General features: G+C 41.8%; 1 protein-coding gene and 1 pseudogene across 1 annotated transcript in view; both read left to right on the top strand.

Annotated features, from left to right (window-relative positions):
* Positions 1–21,006, top strand: part of SV2C (synaptic vesicle glycoprotein 2C) — a 352,825-nt gene that overhangs the window by 316,990 nt on the left and 14,829 nt on the right. Inside the window, exons 7-9 of the mRNA XM_088443732.1 lie at positions 2,892–3,002; positions 10,517–10,605; positions 12,675–12,839. Of these exons, the coding sequence (XP_088299858.1) occupies positions 2,892–3,002; positions 10,517–10,605; positions 12,675–12,839 (365 nt within the window). The remainder of the gene's footprint in view (positions 1–2,891; positions 3,003–10,516; positions 10,606–12,674; positions 12,840–21,006) is intronic.
* On the top strand, positions 3,493–3,611 carry LOC148508960 (5S ribosomal RNA; annotated as a pseudogene).

Here is a 21,006-nt window from a genome sequence, read left to right as displayed (position 1 = left end):
CCTTTGATGTCCTCTGTGGCTCCGGTCAGCTGACATCCCATCCTGCACTGGGACCCAGTCAGGTGGCAACCAGGCCCCAGTGCAAGATGGGAGACCAGCTGACCGGAGGGAGGAAATCACCGGAGCCCCGATCACCGGTCCCTGGACTCAGGTAAGTTTTTTTTTTTTGCTAATTATTTATCTTTTTTTTGCAGTGTATCAGCATGTGGTCTGTTTAGACCACACAGCTGATCACTGGGGCTGGCTCCGGGCTCTGTTCTGCCCGTTAGAGCAGAGCAGGAGTCCGGTAACCGGGGGAGACCCTGGATAACGACACCTCCAGGTGGCGTTGTTATCACAGGGCTTTCCCCGGTATTTTTTCCCAATTTATTTTTAGTAACTTTGGCCAGATCACATTTCCCATTACAATTATGGGAAATTCGATCTGATTACTAAAAATAAGTGATAATTAGGACTTGGAGTAGAATTTTACGAATTCTACTCCAATTGCCCTGTGGTAACTTTAGGTGATACTAAAATAATGTGAAAAGGGTGTGAAAACACCCTTTCTCACTTTATTTTAGTAAAAATAATGTTAATAAATAGAGCCCTTTAAGAGGCCTATCCATTAGAAAACTTTTTTTGTGAAAGGCTTTTCCTGCCAACATAAAGTCTTTCACAAACATGAAAGACTTTGTGAAAGATATATTTAAATACCAAGGACCAAGGATTGTCACTGAACAGACAAGGGAGTGGAAATTTTTAATGACTGGAGTGAATATTCATTAAAAAAAATGTGTTTGCCATTGGTTGTTCACTGCATATCCACTGAACGACTTTTCTAAAAGTCGTTCAGCAACATGCAGAAATTGACCAGTGTGTTCGAACGGCAAAATACTTAATTTGTCATTCGCGGGAGTACGCGGCTCAGGACGTTTGCAACCTATCCATTAGACGACTTTTTCAACGATCCTTCCAAAACCTCCTGGTTTTAGTCGGATCGTTCAAAAAATTGTGTAATGGATAGGTCCCTTTACTTTTACACTTTGATTTAAAGTTGAGCTAGAACATGTCCCATCCAACAATTTTAATATTATATAATAATTTCTGAAGCTTGCACCTGATAGGCAACACCACCTATAGAAGGCGTTGCCTAGTAGAAGCCTATGGGCCATTTTTTGCATAATTCCATGAGAGGAATCAATAGGAACCCTCCCTGTGTCCCCCGTGCAGAAGACTCCCTGGTCATAAACCAAGAAGTTCTCGCACCGCATAGCACAGCTCTTTTTTTAAGGTTTTAATCGCAAATCTAAATGCATACGGCGATAATAAAGAATGTGGTAAGTGGAGGGACTTATTGTATTCAAAATGAAATGCTTGATACATTTCATTCTATTTCTTTTTTTTACTGTGGTGATCCCCAGCTAACGCCATCCTGAAATGGCGTTAGCTATCGGAGGACAGTGGCGGTACTTGTTCCGCATTTTTTTGTGTTAAATAGGCTTCCCATTGTTTTGTAGAATGCCCCCAGTGAAATCCACTAATTGTGATAGCAGGCGCTAGCCTTCAGCAGGAGGGGGCTTTGGAAAATAGCCCTAATTCCTGTGAAAATGTAGGATTTGGGGCTTTAATACATAAATTAAACCCCTAATCCTTAACGAGACTATAATGAGTTGATGTGAATGAAAGTGGAATTCCTGGGATGTGTATGTGAGTGTGCGCCACCTCAGGGGGGCAATAGGCAAAAACATTTTGCAGAACCAGATATTTTAAATGTGGGATTCTGGTTCCTGGGAAAAAATTATCATGACTCCCCAAGCCAGCGGCATAAGTTCATTCCAGACGCCCGAAGGCATGTTATAATTTGGTGCCCCCCTCCCCGTCACAGCTGCTGTCATGTAATGTAGCAATTCGCATGCTGACAGGCTATAGATAGACGAAGGCCTGGGGCGCAGAGAGGGGGAAGAGCAGGTACAAATTACCCGGGCCCGGGCTTGCTGAAGGGGCCTGGCGGGGGCCAGGGTCCGGCACCACCCACCCCTCTCTTCTACATCACAGCCGCCCACACACTGCTGTGTGCTGGGCTTCAGTGGGAGACTGCTCGCAGCTGCTAAGCAGCAGCTGGAGCAATCTTCTATGCCAATGGGGGGAGTGATCACGCTGATCGCGTCCCCCATTGGCTGTGCACCAGACTGAGGGGCACTGCTAAAAAAAATGTTTGTTTTTTTTCCTAAGGGGGCGTGGTCACGCCCCTGTCACCCGGGCCTGGAGCGGCTCTTGGTGGCCCTGACAAAGGCAGGAGCTGATGGTCTGACATGGAGCTCTCCACTAGTGTATGGTGGCTTCTCAGGTGCCGGGAAGGGGTGCCATGTATTGGGCGGCCATGATGGTACACTCCGGGTACATAGTTACAGCCCTAAGTGGGGTGAATATGTTGTGGACAATGGAGGAGGTGCCCCTTCAAAGCTGGAGCCCGTCGGTAGGTGCCTTCATTGTCTCCCATAGTTCTGCTCCTGCCTCAAGCTTAGCTAACTGGCTTCATAAAAGGAAGGGCTAAATTCAAAGTGGTGCTAACTGACCCAGTGATCAAGTGAATCTGACCATACACTGGGCTGTATTTGCAATTTGCTGAGCTTGGCACATATCTTGGGGAGCACAGTTCAGACAGATGGCAGCAAATATTTTTAATTTATTTTAATGCCCTTTATGTTTTTTAATTATTCTTTACCAGCACCCTGTTTACCAATAAAAATAATGGAGTTGAGTTACTGTACATGGAGCATGTGAGTATATGCACAGTCACTACGTTAGAGAATATTCTATGCCTAGCACAGCATCAACTCTAAATATAAACTTGGTTGACCATCCCCTTTAATATTTAATATACAATAATATCAATTTCTTTTTTGTAGGTACAAAGAATCAAGACTCCAAAACAGATAGATGAGCTAATTGAAATTGAGACAGACACAGGGACATGGTATAAGAGATGCTTTGTGAGGATTCGCACAGAACTGTACGGTGTAAGTAAAATAACATTTCTTTTTGCCCGTTGCCCACAGAAGCTTTCCACTCCCTGTTCAAAAAGTTACTATGAGGTGCCCCTATACTGTGCTGCTTTTTCTGTATAACACACAGTGGGCCAAATGTAATAGGGTGAGAGTTTAGAAAATGTCAGTTTCTCACACTTTTTAAACTTGGCCAATGTAATAGAGTCCAAGAACAAAGCAACAGAGCAAACTTGCATGTGATATGATTATCCCCAGGCACTATTAGACTGACATTACTTATACCTGCATTTAGATCATATGTTTATATTTCTATATGAATATGATATACATACTTTAGAAGGTAACATAACCAATGTATTCATTAATCAAAGTATGCTGGTGCAATACTTTGTTTGGAATTTATGTCCATTGTTTAATCAAAGCGGACTTCTCATACTGAGTTAGTCCTACATAATGCCCTTAACTATATTACACCAGGACCCCCTATCTCCTGTTTATATAGTCCTACAACCATACCTTACTGAATATGCCCAATCTCGTCTGATCTTGGAAGCTATACAGTATTGGGCCTGATTAGTACTTGGATGGGAGACCACCAGGGAATATTGGGTGTTGTAGGTAATATTTAGGAGCAGAACGGTACTAAGTGTATAATAGCAGGGACATAAGTGATTACATTTGATTTGGTTTATGTTGATTTCAGGATCACAACGGGTACAAAACTCCTGTATGATGTGAATAAATAATCTAGAACTTATAGGAGCATGATTACCCAGAATTATTTGAATATTTATTTCGCCGTATCCATTTATTCTATTAAAATATGCAGCTTTTTAATAATTACTAATAAAGGTTAAATTTTATTAAATTTGATTTAAGAGTGCCCCAACAACTAGCCCTTCTTGGCTCTTTGTTTTTTGTACAGATTTAAAATCTCATCCTGATGTTTTCCCATTTTGAAGATAAAACTCGACCAAAGTGAGAGTTTACTGCTAAACTCACATTTTCTAAACTCTCACCCTATTACATTTGGCACAGTGAGTTCTTCAGCAGCTATTCAGAATTAAATTCAGTTATAAATGACTTTGGTTAGGATGCATAAGAACTCACTATGAATTTCGTGGAAACAGGGCAGTTCACCGAATATTTTTCAGCTGGGGTGGTAGAATCCCAAATATCAACATTAAGGAACGTTTTGTGAATCTTTTCCTGGTCCATAAATGCCTGTGAAGTTCATGTTGTTGGCAGATGCCTACAAGTTGGTAGGTGCGTAGCGGATGTGAGCAAGATGGTTAGAGTAGGTTTTAGTGACGATAACAGGATACAGGTTATACAAGATAAACAGCAGTCAATATGTAATGGTAGTAATCTCTCTTGGGTCAAGTACTGTACAGCCATACAGCACTGTGAGGCTCCAATTACACATTGACAGACTTGGGCACATGCTGACCCTTTTATAAACAAGTGCACCTGTAGTCTAATGGCTTGACTTTTAAGTTTGGTGACTCAAACATGTGACAAGTCATTAACAATAGACGTGGTGTTACTGTGGCTGATGAGCCATGCACAGCCAATAACACATACATGTAATATTATTGAGTAAGATGAGTCATACACAGTTAAGAGACAGCTTGTACCATGTAACCATTTAGCTACATGTCAACATGTGTCACTTGTAATAGATTATAGATATGATCAAAAGAGGGAAATGCTACTGTTAGGAGCAATGTTGGTATAATAAGTAATGGGGAAAAGTGAGCATAATCAACATTTCATTGACGCTGAAATAATTTATTGGATAAATTCTGGTATAGAGTGTACTTTATTTAACTCGATGTGGTAGCATTGCCAATGTCATGAATAAGTAAGGGAAGGTCCTGTTTTCTCAGATTCACTTTCGGCACTAAAAGCTTGCTGTAGCTTTGTTACCCATTCTTAAAATTAGCTTTTTAACTATTTACTTAGAAGTTTTAAATTAAAGGCTTTTGACATAACACACATGTTTAGTCTTTGTTTTATGATACTTCTAAGTTCTAACCAATCTCTTGATGATCTTGACAATTCATGGTTCTGTTTTGTGAGTGATCCAATCATTTTAATAGACTATGTGGGGTATTCAATATGTGAGCGAAAAGTACGTACTGGACTTTTCGCTCCATATTGGAGGTTTTACGGGATAAAGTATTGCGCGCACGCCCACTTTATCCCCGTATTCAATTTGAAAGCTGCAAAAACGGGACCCGATGGAAAGGTAAGTATCGGAAAAATTTGAGACTTTTCGGGAAAGCATCCAGGGACCCCCCTAATGATGTCCAGACATGGGGGATCATTATGGCTACGCCCATTTTGGCCTGCGGAAGGTAAGTATTTTTTTTAAACAGCCGCGGCAGGTGTTTTTTCCCGACAGGCAAGAAGGGATGAAGAAGAGCACTTAGGGGTTTTTTTTATAAAAAAAAACTAGGTGCATCAAATTTGGGGTACATGAAAATGGGTGTAAGTTTATTTTTAAGTCCCTAAGGTGCTTTTTGAAAATTCTTAAAAAATGCACCTGCCGCTACCACCCGCATTCTTTAAAACACCTGCCGCATACTTGGGAACCCCCCCTGAATTTATTTTATTAGTTTAAAATTTGTTCGCCATATTATTTTTTTTAACCACCCCAAAATTGAACAAATTTGTGTCCCTATTTTTTGTAAAAACTTTTTTTTTACACAGATCGTTTTAAGGGGGCATTCCCAAGGGTGCAGGCTATTTTTTTTTAAGCCTGCACCCCTAAACCCCAATTCTGCACTTTTTTTCGCCAGCAAAAGACTGCCGAAAAATTATCCCCGTTTTTTAACATTGACTTTTCGCACCGGCGAAAAGTCAATGTAATTGAATATGGGGATATGGGAAATAGGCGAAAATGACGTCATCGGTGATAAATTATTGCAGATAATGGACTTTTCGCCCCATATTGAATATGGCCCTATGCTGGGTACACACTGACAGATATATTGGCCGATTAAGTGATCGGCCAATATATCTGGTGTCCATCGGCCGGTGTGTACCAGCGATATGTGTGTGAACGATGTCGTTCATAGACATATTGCGTTGGCTGTGCTGCACAGCCGACGACAGATATATCTGTCTATCGGGCAGTGAGTACGGGCGGTCGGCAGACCGCCCGTAGATATGCATTAGAGACCGCGGGGAGGGGAGCGGGGCACACCCCCCCGGCCAGCGGTACCCACAGCCAGTGTGTATGAAAGACCATCTTCTGCAGATATATCTGTGCAGTGTGTACCCAATTTAACATCTGTTACCCAGCTTATTTGTATTTATTCTGATATCCCTGTACTACTAACAGGACAACATGTCCAGTATTCATGTTACTGATGGATTTGCTCTGTTTTCTTATGCTTTTCATATCCTTGTATTATTGGTTTTGGTCTTTTTCTGGAACATTTTGATTGTTGTGTGCTAGATGTAATCTATAGTTCACTGCCAGGCCAGCTGGCCATATCTTGTATCTAATGAAAAAATAAGGGCCAGATATACTGTAGTTTATTGATATATTAGGATAGAAACATAAAACAGAAGAGTAAAACTGTTGGGTTCTTACCCAGAAACCAGCGTAACAAAGAATAATTTCTAGCACTATATTATCAGATGTAACTTATAAATAATGCAACATATAAATACCAATTGGCACACCTGAGCACTTATATAATGTATTTTTATAACAATAAATCCTCAGACTTGCCTACAATAGGTAATTTAAAGAGCCTCTCGGGCGTGGCCTGGCTTAGCATGGACTAAGCTCATCTGCCATTATCCTGCATAATATCCTTTTTAGGGACATTTCCCCACTGTTTTATTTTGAGAACCCAGCACCTGTTTATGTGCCTCCTTGTTACCCTCACCACACTCTTTTCCGAGACTAGTGACTCTGTGTTCCTATTTGACTATATTAAGGCCATGGGGCATATGCAGGGCTACTTCTCTGGAAAAATAGGTTCAGGAACTGTGGATGGAGCTACTGGGGGTGGAGTTATAGAAAAACAATTCTATATGTATTATATATATATATATATATATATACATACAAATTGTATTTAGAAAAGAAGGCACTGCAAATACAACTTATCTTATGGAATATACATTTGACCCAGGACATTGCGTCATAGTTAATGAGAGGTTCAGGAACTGAGGACCTCATTCAGAGTCGGTCGAAGCGGCTGCACGGTCGTATGGGAAAAGGGGCCGGATATTCAAATGATTCCCTTGCAAGTTGCGTCCCTAAGTTTGGATCGGTAGTTGGCCGACCAAGGGGAGGAAGCAGTCGGAATTAAAAAAAATACGCCCCCTTCTCGTACACATTGCACGTCATCTCCGGGCATATAAGGATTAATCGAGACCATTGGGTACCATCGAAACTGGTCGTAGAGCTTAAGGTTGACCATACCCTCTCTTAAGCTCTACGATCATGTCAGTGTAAAAACCTCCCATGTCACATGTGCCATGACGCTACTTTGTTAATTATGCACTCCCATAAACCGTATGCACTCCCATAAAACTCCGTTCGCATAATTAGGCACGCCTGCTTTCGGATCTCCACTCCCCCGTTTTCAAGCACCTTCCCCTGTTACCACCCACAAACGCCTCATTCTGTCACTCAAACTACCGACCTGGCTGTGTTCAAGGAGAGAGAAATTTCTGATTGTAGCGGCTAGTTTGCGCACGCGCATTGCAAACTTTACGCATGCGCAGTATAGCGAACATCGGTGGCGTACGACCGTGCGGCCGCAACGACTGACTCTGAATGAGATCCTGAGTTCCTGCTGAAAAATAGCACTGGGCATACTGTATGTACTAAAAAATTGTTAATTGTGTCACAATTTTATTCGTTGTACATCACAGCAGGTATACTCATTTTTTTTTTACATTCTTACCACTGTCCCTGTGAGTTAGATTCCTGTTGCATCGGTAAAGTCTCTCATCCGTGAAAGAGTCCTCCAGGGAATCGACACTGTGAATGTGCACAGTATCAGATTCGGGAGCCAGCCAGAGGCTGCGGGGGAGAGATCAAAAGATTCCTCTCCTGCGAATATGCCTCCATAGGCATCTGAGGATGGCGTAAACTAAAGGGACCAAACATAGGGGTCAGACTGCATTCCTCATTGACATTTCTGTGAAATCTCCTACATTTGGCTGTTGTTACATAGCCGAGAAGCGTAAAAGTTCTGTATAATTTTATGAAAAACCTGATTAATATATAGGCCCCCCTGACTTTTATACTGTTTAGATTCTACTGGCTCTTTGCCCCTTAAATATATAATTTTATTTCTGTTTGTTTTTGTTCTACATTCTGCTGTCTGTTTTTGTTCTAAAAACATTGCTCCTGTCTCTATTGTATCTGTTTTATGTATGTCTGTTTCCCTAATGCATAGTCTGATTGCCTGGGTAGTGTCTGGGCTTTTATGATAATTGGTGGTGCCTGGGATACTGGTTGAGCTGTTTGGGAGGGTTGTTTTGGATGTTGTTATTTTTCTAGATTGATGTTAGGGCTTCAGGTATACTGTGTTGTGAATGAGTATAGTGTTGAAGATGGAGACTCCATATTACTCCTCCAGGGAGGCTTCATTCCTTGTACCAAGATGGTCAACGAGGCTACTACTGCGCATGCATGGTGCCATCTTGTTCACTGTGTTAGAGCACCACAGTGCGAAATGCAAGTCTTCCACATAGCTCCTGGAGACCTCAGAGATTACCTGCATTATCTATGCCCTACCAGGGATCCTGCAACGGTACTCAGTAGCTGCATACACTTTGTGGCCGGTAAGCTGTATGACACCCTGTTCTACTCCAACCAACCAGTGTGTATAACAGTGAGTATGGCTGTATCTCATGTAACACTCCACCGGCAAGAAGTTTGTTGTCTCAGGGCATCCTCTGATGTGTACAGTAACTCTGCTGTATCATCCAACCTGTACACACATATATCCAACATATACAGAGGGGGGGGGATGTTGGGTTTTGTTGTCTGTAGTCTGTTAATTTGAAAATGATGGCTGAATTGTTTATGTTTATTTTTTTTGTTACTTTTTCTATAAATTTTCCTGGTACTCACCCACTATATGATGGTTTTACATGTGCATGGGTTTGCATCAGGATGGCCTGGTCTCTTGTTGAGTGTGATGAGGTGGTCCTTGTACAGTATGTGTGTGTGTGTGTGTGTGTATGGTGATCCTTTATGTAGACTTAAACATATGCTAGAAGATGCAGCATTAAAAACCTACAGCTACCCTGGTTCTGTGTTGCTAGGCCTGAATGGTGCCTTCAGGTCAGATATTATAAGTGTTTTTGTATATGAAGACTTTATACACAGATATTGTTATGATCTAATTACACTTAATTGTCTGGGGAGTAGAGGTTCCAGTCTCTCCTTATGATATTGATCTTCTTGGTATGCTGGCTCTACTGGACACCAGGCGCCCGACTCCCGTGAGGCCCCTTATCTTTTGTGTTGTCATTGTTGTGATGGGATTTCATACTGTTTACCACATGTGCTATCCGTATATATACCAGCGTTATGCTTTGATATGTGTAATTCCATTCATATGCAATATTCTTTTGTGAGTTGGTGTCTGTATTGTTTATTGTTTTACTGGATGTATAAAATTTCAAAACCTCTTATTAAAAAACGCAATTAAATCTTCTCAATGCCTCATGAGTATACAATAACATGTATATCAGCGTCACAATGATAGGTGCAATCCCTAATAGGATTAGTGCATGAGTATATAATAACATATATATCAGCACCACAATTATCATTGCAATTCCTAATAAGAATAGGGCATGAGTATACTATAACATGTATATCAGTACCACAATTATCATTGCAATCCCTAATAGGATTTGTGCATTTTTTCCTCTTTTGTTTCTTCAAGCTCCTTACATGCTTTTGGGCTGTAACCTGAGTTAATAAGAACTGAGTGACCACAAATTCACTTATATAAAGTTTATTTCTCTTAGTGTTTACACTTTTTTCATTTAATCCAATAACATTTGTGCAATTTTAATATTTCTCTATATACTGATTCTGTGTTTAGGGAAGAGCTTGGTCACGTTGCTGTTTCTATGCCAGGCACACTGGCAATTCAAGGTGATAAACAACTACTAAGAAACCTATTTTGCTGATGATAAAATTCTCTATGTCGCTTGTATTCAGCAAAAATTAGCATTACTAAAATAATTATACCTTAGCAGTATACAGTATTGGATTGCACAATGAGCGGTAGTGTTTGGAATTTGGCATAAATCAATCTTACTGCATCTTGGTAATTCAATATAGGCCAGCGGTTAATGGTCCCTCCTACACTGCTGCTATTTCTGCTTCCATCTGAAAATTAATTAAAATGAAAGCATGTAATTACCTAGTCCACTAATTACCCTTATCTTTATGTCATGAGATGTGCTGTATTGTGATAAGGTCTATCATTTTACTTACATGATTGTTAATATTATATGTTATTTTACAGATATGGTTAACGTTCATGAGGTGCTTTGATTACCCAGTGAAAGATAACACAATCAAACTGACAATTGTATGGCTCACGCTGTCATTTGGGTAAGGCTTACTTGGATAAATTAATATAAAGATTTAATAAGCCTAATAAAATTCCTGCCCACAGTGCATACTGTGATCTGCTGTGTATAATATGGAAATTAATTTCAGAAAAACAGGTTTGATCACTTAAGGAATGGTAAATCTAACACTATGGAATGACAACAGATAGATAGTTAGATACACACAATGGAGACAAGACAATGTAGCAGGCTAGCAGCAAATTTACTAAAGTTCCACTCCTGTAGTGTAGCTCTTTTATGATACTTTTATTATTCACCCATTTTTAGGACCTGTACATTTAAGAACTCCCATGTTACATGAAGGTTATGCTGTCCATATTTTAAAAGCCACCACTTGCTCTTTTTTTATATTCCAGGTCTAAAACCCAAAATCAGGCATATAATTCCAAAGAAAGCACTGTATCCTATACAACATATTTTGAGGTGCAGAATTACAGTGTAAAAACTTGGAAAACCAAGACACATGGGATAACTCAAAAAGGAGGCAAAGCTTAGGGTTCAATAAGCTTGGCCCTATAGTTTCACATAAATTTACTAAAGGGCAATTGGAGTAGAATTCGTAAAATTCTACTCCAAGCCCTAATTATCACATATTTTTAGTAAGCAGATCGCATTTCCCATAATTGTAATGGGAAATGTGATCTGGCCAGAGTTACTAAAAATATATTGTGAAATTATATAGAGGGAAGCTCTGTGATAATAACGCCACCTAGAGATGGCGTTATCCAGGGTTTCCCCCGATTCCCCCACTCCTGCTCTGCTCTAACAGGCAGAGCAGGGGCGGGCGCCAGTGATCAGCTGTGCGGTCTAAATAGACCACAAGCTGATCACTGTAAAAAAAATAGTTAAAAAAAACATGACTTACCTGATCCAGGGACCGGTGATCGGTGCTCCGGTGATGTCCTCTGGGGCTCCGGTCAGCTGGTCTCCTGGCTCCTGCACTGTGACCCTGGTTAGCTGCTGCATAGAACATCGCCGGAGCATCGTCAGAGGAGGTAAGTGTGATCTGAGCGAGGGGGGGGGGCAGTTGCTGGGTCACAGTTTCCGGCGGCGGGTGCATGCGCAGACACAGTCTCCCTGTATGTTTCCAAAAAATACAAGGAGAAGACTGCAGAGGGGATTCACAGGGACAGAGCTTTATCACAAATCCCTGTGAAATTTCCTAAATTTGCAATGCGAATTTAGTCGGAAATATCATACCACAAACTCATTTTAAATGTGGATTGTAGCAAATAGAGCCCTAAGTAATAAGGGAAAACGAGTAATAAGGGCAAACGTTACGAATCTGTCAGCGGATGGTGCTGTGCACCATTTACCACAGAAAAATAAAGTTTGTAATATAATAGTTTATAGGATAAAATGCTGATATATTTTCCCAAAGGATAGGTTGATATTCACCACATACAATATCTGATTTAAGCAGATAACCATCCATTGGGTGATATATTATCAGATCCTTTAAAATATAAATCTGTATTAACTATATCGCTGAAAGCTATGATCTGTAATCAGATATTTTTAACAATAAAAGCCTGTTTCAGGGTTAGGAGAAAATAAAAAAGGCGCAATTTGTACCTTGGCAAAACCATGTTGCACTGCAGGTGGGGCTGATTTAGAACTATGATAGGGTGAGTCCCAACTTAATTGTAAATGTCAATGTAAAAACAAAGTTTCCCAGTATTAGTTTGCTACATGCAAAAGCAGCCAGTAATTTCCTTGCATGCAAAAAAATAAATGTGTTTGCACCCCTTGCATTGCAACATGGTTTGTTCCGGGAGCAAATTGCTTCTACTTTGCTCCTATTTTTATTTTCTCCTAACTCTGATGCAGGCCCTAAATGTTTTTCTGCCGTGTCTTTAAATGGACTTATTGGTAGGATTTATTGGTAGGATCATGTCTAATGTACAATGGAAAATGTCTCACCCATGATTGTATTGCTGTGTGTGTATGTGCCGTGTGTGTATATAAACCACATTGCAGGCACAGTTTATAGCTCCTTTCAGGAAATCTGTTTCCCAAGCAATGTCATCTCTTTTTTTCTCTTCGCAGCTACTACGGTTTGTCGGTTTGGTTCTCTGATGTAATTAAACACCTCCAAGCAGATGAATATGCCTTGAGAGCAAAATTTTTCAATGGAGAAAACATTTCAAATTACAATTTTAACTTTACTCTGGAAAATCAGATCCACAGAAATGGAGACTTCATCAATGACAAGTATTTACCTCCCTTTCATTTATGTTGTTTCATTCTGATTTATAATACAGTAAATCGCACATATAACAGAACGGCAAGTAGGGAAATCGCTGCTGCAAAGCCATCCCTAATAGGTGTCCGAAGTGGCAATATATCCAACATGGGAAATAGATCATTCAAGTCATTTGAAGGCGCTGTCAGATCAATGCATTTAATCACAATATGGACAATAAAATACAAAATAAACAATAAAGATAAAATACAGATAAATCTCTCATTACTCAGCTGTAGTTCACTGTTACTGCATCCAAAAAAGGCAACACAGTCATCAGTTTGTATCCACCAGAGAGAAATTGTATCCAATATGTCATTTTATGTTTCTTCACTTTAAAGCTGAGACATTTTCACATAGTTGCTATATATTTCACACAATGCTCATTAAAATGGAAAACTATATAATAATAAAAAGCACACTCAGTTCATCTTCCCAAGTTGCAAAAGGAAATAGTCTCCACTTGATAGAAATAGCTGACATATAGGGATAAAATCACTTGTTTATATGGCTCATAAAAAGTCTCCACAATGCTTTCTCACAGGCTTCCTCAGGAGACCGTCTCTTGAGGAAGCTGCCGATAGTGTCAAAGGCAGAGAAATGCGTAGAGATGTCTATCCTTGAAAATTACTGACCGGTCTCTGTTGACATCACCCCGTTCTGGTCGCTTCCAACTGGAGCCGCAAGTCCGGAGAGGCGGCGTTGAGAAACAAATATCTGACTACTGTATCACTGCTTACCAGCTCCATTCAAACACTGCAGCCTCACATGAGGGACGGATTAAAATAGCAGGCAGGCTGGCGAGCTTGCCGTCTATAGATGGTACAAATCTTCTCCATATGAATTGCGTGTGAGAAAGCATTATGGAGCCTGGTCTATGAGACTTTTTATGAGCCATATAAACAAGTGATTTTATCCTTGTATGTCAGATATTTGTATCAAGTGGAGACTGGGGGCCTGATTCACTAACGATCGCAACTGCGATTGCAATAGTGATTACGCACGCAGTTCAACTGCGATAGTATGCTAATCCATTGTGATCGCTATGCCGTCGCTGCACTACATAAGGACGCCCACTTTACCTTACACACATCCGAAACGTTTAGCAAGACTGTGAAAACATTGGTACAATACAGTACCTTCGCAGCCTCACGCACACCTGCACAAGCTCTGACCTTTACTCAGAAATTGCTAACCTCATCACACGCTATGTGTCCTCAGGCTGCATATGGCATCGCAGTGCATAATTTATGTATGTCCATGCAACGCCGAACAAACACAGTGGCACGCTTACGTTTCCCCAACCACCCCTCCGTCACCACCCACAACCGGCAGTTCATGTCAATCACTCTGCGATGGGTCTGCATAGTCACTGCCGATCACAGTGGCCGGTTCGCGCACTGCAATGCATAAGCATACGCAGTATGCAACAATCGGCCGATTGCGTGCGTATTAGCAACTGCGATCCAAGCTGTATCAGGTCCATTTTCCTTTTTGCAACTCGGGCAGATGAACAAAGTATGCTTTTTATTATTATATGGGTTTCCTTTTTAATGAGCATGGCGTGAAATATATACCAACTATCAGGGCCGGATAGGCCACGTGGCAGTTCTGGCATTTGCCAGAAGGGCTGATGTTCTCAGGGCTGGTTCGAAGAGGGCGGAAGTACCCCTGCCATCCAACCAACTCCGTCGGATACATGATATTAGCTCTGGGAGAAGGAAGGGGTGGCGGCAGTGGGCCAGGAAGAGAGGGGGGCATGCCATGAGGCCAGGGACCCGTGACTCGTGGTAAGCCCCCCTTGAAACGAAACCACGCCCCCTTCACGAGAGCGCGTGCACAGGGCGAACTGCCAGGTCTGATGTACAGCCCCAGTCCGTCCCTGCCAACTATGTGAAAATGTCTCATCTTTAAAGTGAAGAAACATAAAATTACATATTAGATACAATTTCTCTCTGCTGGATACAAATTGATGACTGTGTTGCCTTTCTTTGGATGCGGTATAGAGAGGTTTCTCTATTCACTTTTTCAGATATTTCCCGCATATGGATCCATTATTGGGGAAGTGGCTTAGTGCACAACTGTATTTTATCTTTACTGTGTATTTTATTGTCCATATTGTGATTAAATTCATTGATCTGACAGCGCCTTGAATTACTTGAATTATCTATTGCTCTATTTTTTTTTGTGGGTTGGTATATTCCCCACAGTGGTATTTAAGGCTTAGGGCCATATTGAATTAGAGGTGAAAATCTGTAATTGGTGAAAAAGGTTCGCCTATTGCCGCTTTTCACCTGGTCGGAACTTATCTCCAAATTCAATTCCAGACGGCTTTCGCTTACACGGAAACTCAATGCAATGTAATAGGCGAAAAAGATTCGCCTATGAATAGTAGGTGAAAAGAAGTGCCAAATCTTTATTTTGGGGTGCAAACGTGGGGAAATGACCTAGAACCCTTGGCACAGTCCCTCAAAGGCCAAATATTGAAGAAAAAAACAAACTAAGAACACCCCAAAAAAGTACTTTCATTTTATGGACGAAAAAGTAAAAAGTGAGGGGACAAGCATAAAAACTAGCGAAATAGACCTCTGGGGGGTCTGCAAGGATGGGTCAGGTGTTTTTGGGATTGCAGGTGCATGTAGCAGGTGCGTTTTTGAAATGTTTTAAAAGTTAACTTTAGAAACATTTAAATATGCTTGCACTCGTTTTCAAGTACCCCAAATATGACAGGACTAATTATTTTCTCCTAAAATTACTGCTTTATGCCATTCTTCACTACTTTTGCATAGACGCTAATAAGAAGCAATTTAAACTGCTTAAGTACCCACAAAACACTTTTATTAGGGCTATTAGTACACATCTACATTGATTCCCTATGTTTGTGCATCTTTTTTTGGGGTACAGACTGACGTCCCCACTTCTGACAGTATCTTCCGCCTGTTCCGCATTCGCCAGTTTCCGTTTTAGCATGGTTTGGAACTGAATAGGGCGAAAAGCAGGGGCGCGCACGAAATGTTTTCACCTCTGAAACAGGTGAAGGAGGCGTAAAGTCGGTCAGGCGAAACCTTTCCGACTTTTCGCCTCTAATAGAATACGGGCCTTAGTCAGAATACTCTCTATATATTTCCATTCAGGGGGTGTAGCGGTAGATTTTTGTGTATAAATGGGAAATGTTGTTGGGATTATCACAGGTTACCTATAGTAGTCAGTGACTATTATAGGTAACCTGTAATAGTCAGTAGTAGATAAATACTGTATGTGGTGTTTTCCATGTGTCATGTGCAGGGCTGCCATCAGAAATTGTGGGGCCCCAGACTGGCAAAACAGACATGGCCCCTTACTTTGGGCGGGTGGGGGGACAGTTTGTCAGAGATGGGTGTTGCTGTGAATGTGGGTGGAGCTACAGTGGAGGTGTGGCATCAATTGGTGGGTAAACCAGTTTAGAGAAAGGTGTGGGAGCAGGGTGACGATGAGAGTGCAGGGTGAGGGTGCACGGTGACAGTGCAGGCAGAGGGTGCACGGTGAAAGTGCAGGGCCAGGATGCAAGGTTAGGGTCCAGGGTGAGAGTGTAGGCTGAGGGTGCAGGGTGAGAGTGCAGGCTGAGGGTACAGGCAGAGGGTACAGGGTGGGAGTGCAGGCTGAGGGTGCAGGGTGAGAGTGCAGGCTGAGGGTGCAGGGTGAGAGTGCAGGCTGAGGGTACAGGCAGAGGGTACAGGGTGGGAGTGCAGGCTGAGGGTGCAGGGTGAGAGTGCAGGCTGAGGGTGCAGGGTGAGAGTGCAGGCTGAGGGTACAGGCAGAGGGTACAGGGTGGGAGTGCAGGCTGAGGGTGCAGGGTGAGAGTCCAGGCTGAGGGTGCAGGGTGAGAGTGCAGGCTGAGGGTGCAGGGTGAGAGTGCAGGGTGAGAGATTGAGAGCAAAGTGAAGGTGTGATAATGGGAGTCTCTATACCAGGAATATCTGGATGGGAGTGGGATCCCCCACAGCCTCTTCCTCTTCATATGGCATGGGCGGCGGCTGTAGGTAGCTTCTCCCCCGCCGCTGCTACTCCCTCCTCCCCCAGCTGCTCTCTTCCGGCCAGCCTCTCCTCAGAGGCAGGTGGTTGCCGTGCTGCTGCTCCTCGTTGCTGCTTACACTCACCCCCAGTCCCAGACGGAGAGGGGGCCCGGCCAGCAGCAGAGTGCATAAGGACTGGCAACATTTCGATTGGCTGCCAGTTCGCGAGCTTTATTGGCTCGCGCCTGGCACCAAATCAGGAGCTGTTCACCAGCTATGATAAACTCGCTGCTGGCACCAACTTCAAAATACCCCTAGTCCTTATGCACTCTTCTGCCGGTCGGGCCCCCTCTCTGCCGGGACTATAGTACCGGCAGTCCCCCCCTGATGGCGGCCCCGGTCATGTGTCTCATGGTGTAGTTACACATGTGTGTCAGAAATATGGGCTACAGCGGCTGCAGTCTTATGCAGCAGGTTTGGTGTGGAGTAAAATCTATGGAATTTCTTTACAAATTGGTTTATTTTCTCCTTGCAAAAGCCTATATAACAGTGCATGTGATGTTGGTACATGTAATAATAATTCTGTCAGTCATTTGTTTTATAGCATAGACTACAGCTATAATATAGATACGTTGGTTTAAGCAAGGTACTGTATTAACAGTGCAGCATCACAACTGCCACGCCAGGCAGCAGTGCAGCGTATGGTAGATCATGTTATTTATTCCAGAAATGTGCTAAAACATAATTGGGAGATGATGACAAAGACAAATCTGAAAATTGGATTATTTTATAAAGATTCAAAAACAGACACAGCCACTCTCTCTCTATATATATATAGCATACACTGATTTAGTATGTTCCAGTGCAGGCAGGAGTAGCCCATTTTGAAGCACAAGTGAATAGATGCAGAATGAATCTCTTTGGTGGGCTCAAGAGCTTAAAAACCATGTTAATTTTTGTTGTTTCAATTTTTGGAAGCAACTAGCTTAATTAGAAAAATAAAACAGGATGTAATAATCATTCTGCTTAGCAAAGGGAGAAAACTCCTAATCCAGCGACAATGGCTGTTTTTTATAGGCCGTCTCCTTATTTATCAAACCTTGAATCCTAGAAAAACTGTTGCCCTATGTCATCTGTGATAAACTTTGCGGCGCCTCCTACAGTATTTAGAAGGGTTCTCAGCTGTACAATTACAACAGTAGTCACTATTGCCATCTCAGGATGGTGATAACTGGGGCCATACAGGATAAAATACTTTAATTGAATAAAGCATTGTTTCCTTTTAAACTTAGTGAAATAAATGATATAGGGGTAGATGTAACAAGCAGTGAAAAGAGTGGAGAAGAGGACAAGTATAGAAGTTGCCCAGTTCAACTTCAAAAATAGCACATGGCTCACACAGCGTGGAGTCACAGGGCTTACATATGCATGTTAACAACGCGCACTAGGGTAAAGCGCACCAAAAAGTACAAACAATAGAATTTAACTATAATTTTTTTTTTTTTTTTTTTTTGATGTTGCAGCTCAATTCAAACTGCATTGAATAACTAGGCCTTTATATGCACATGAACATCTTTACTGATGGACACAGCACAGCCAATTTACAGCAGAGTACAGTGTAGCATACAGCAGAATGCCCCCCTTATACACATTGACTAAGAGTAGCACAGCCACTTTAAGTCTGGACACAGCACAACCTATATACAGCAGAGTACAGCACAGCATACAGCAGCATGCACCCCCTATACACATTGACTAAGAGCAGCACAGCCACTTGTGAGTCTGGACACAGCACAGCCTATATACAGCAGAGTACAGCAGCGTGTACCCCCTATACACATTACACATGACTAAGAGCAGCACACTTTGTGACTGAGCCCAGGGGCGCTGAGAGGGGGAGGAAGCGGGTACTTGCTGGAGGGGCCTGGCAAGGGCCTGGGTCTGATGTTGCTCCCCCCTCCTACCTATCAGCAGCCCAGCACACACTGCTGTGTGCTGGGCTGCAGTAGGAGACTACTCGCGGCTGCTGAGTAGCAGCTGCAGCAGTCTTCTATGCCTGTGGTGGGGAGCAATCACTCTGATCATGCACCCCCCATGGATTTGCGCCGGGCTGGGGGGCCCACCCCAGCGCGCAACTTGGGTTTTTTCTCTATTTTTTTTTTAGAGGGGGTGTGGCCTCACCTCCTGGGATTAGTACATGCCCCCCTTCACCTGGGTCCAGGCCGGCTCTTAACACCCCTGACTGAGTCTGGACATAGCACAGCCTATACAGCAGAGTACAATGCAGCTTGCCTGACAGGGAAATGGCACCAAGTCCTGTCCAAAACCCGCAAGAATCCGACACCGCAAGGATGACGTTTTGCCTGGAAGTGGAACCTGAGTCAGACGGGAAGACCCATGCCGCTGCTCATCCAAGCAATCCGAGCTGCTCATCTCTAGCTTCTACCTATCATTTTATAGACTGTACTTAATAAATGCTACATCAAAGTGGATTGGTTGCTCTGGGCAACTTCGCTTCTGCACACTCTCCACTACTTGTTACATCTGCCTGTGCTTACCAATGTGGTGTTATTATTGCCTGGCAACCCAGCATTGCTCAGCTGCCACAGCAACATCTTAATAATATATAGCGAGGATAGAAGATTTTGTATCTCTGCGATATGCGGCAATACAAAATCTCTTCTATCAATGCTTTTCATTACAATAAAACTGCATGTAATTTGTAAGCAGAAATATTTCCCTGCTTATACAACATACTGTAACACCCTAAAATTGCTGGTGATCACTAAAATATACATGTGTGTATAATGATCTGTCTAATGTGACATACTTTCTAGTAGTAGTGCTAACACTGTACTAACAAGAATAAAATGGAGTCCCAGGGTAAACAATCAGGAAATAGTCATATGAAAGTACAATAATGCATAACAAAAATAATGGTTGTTACGGTTTCAAAGAAAAATATGTTGTTTTTTTAATATAAAATGCATTTATTGGCTGATTTGTGCATTTTTTTTAAAGCAAACAAATTAGAAAAAAGATAATGTTTTTCATTTTATTGAAAAGGAAAGATGCAAAAAAAAAAAGTAGAAAAAAAGGTTATTTTGGGGTAATTTTTGGCCAAATAAAAAAAAAAGATAGTAAAGAAATTATTTTTCATTTAAATAAATGCCTTCATTCATTTTGTGTGCGAAAATTTCCAAAGAATAATAATTTCGGGTAAAATGATCCCAATATTGGTTTTAACAACCAGTAATGACATGTAATTATTGTACCAATTAGGCTAATTGAAACTTCCATTGGCCTTATCAGTCATTGGGTAGTGTCCAAGGGGTTCTGAAGGGGTCACCGACATTTTTAGCGACCCGCTCTGGGGCATGTGAGAAATTAGCTGTAGTAACTCCTATAGAAATTACTGAGACTGATTTTCTACCTGGCAAATAAAAGGAAAAACGTTGCAGCTGCGTGAAAAACCCAGTGCTGTGAGGTTTTTCAAAATTTTGCCTGCAATTGGATATGCCCATATGAGAGAGGTCTAAAGTATTATACTGTCTGTAAATAGCAAAAACGTTTCATATGTTTCAATATTACGTTTGTCCATGACATAAATTGTTTTGTACTTTTAAAGCCACTTATAACTTTACAGTATATATAATAAATGTTATTTGAGCCTAAGGGGTTACCCTCTATTATTGAATTACATTTTTTATTAATGGTTCTAAGGTGTTACCCAATTGTTTAATAGTTGTGATAATTACTTTGACCTCCCCCAATCTACACATTAGCTCTATCTATATGGGAGAGTAAGGGTAGAGGTCTGATCACAGTATAGTGTCAAAGACCCCATTCATGTAAAGTAACTATTTGTATCTTGGCCTCTTCCAGCGCAGGAGAATCCTTCTTTTTATATACCCACAAGAGTCTGGGAAGCCCTGTATTCTTTTTAGACTGCAGTTATAGGGTAACCTCTGGCACCACCCATAACTATTTAATTTATCAGTTGCCTAGGTTGCCTTATTGATAATTCTGGCTTTTTTGTCATATAAGTGACAGGTGAGCAATAAGAAAACTTCTCTCCAGTTATTTAAAGATGTTACCAGTGTATGGGGCTGACAGGGCCGCCATCAGGGGGGGACTGTCGGGA

Source organism: Taudactylus pleione, unplaced genomic scaffold (assembly GCF_031769625.1).
Source record: "Taudactylus pleione unplaced genomic scaffold, aTauple2 ptg000333l, whole genome shotgun sequence".
Taxonomy (NCBI): Eukaryota; Metazoa; Chordata; class Amphibia; order Anura; family Myobatrachidae; genus Taudactylus; species Taudactylus pleione.
This window is presented reverse-complemented; position numbering and strand designations above follow the sequence as displayed.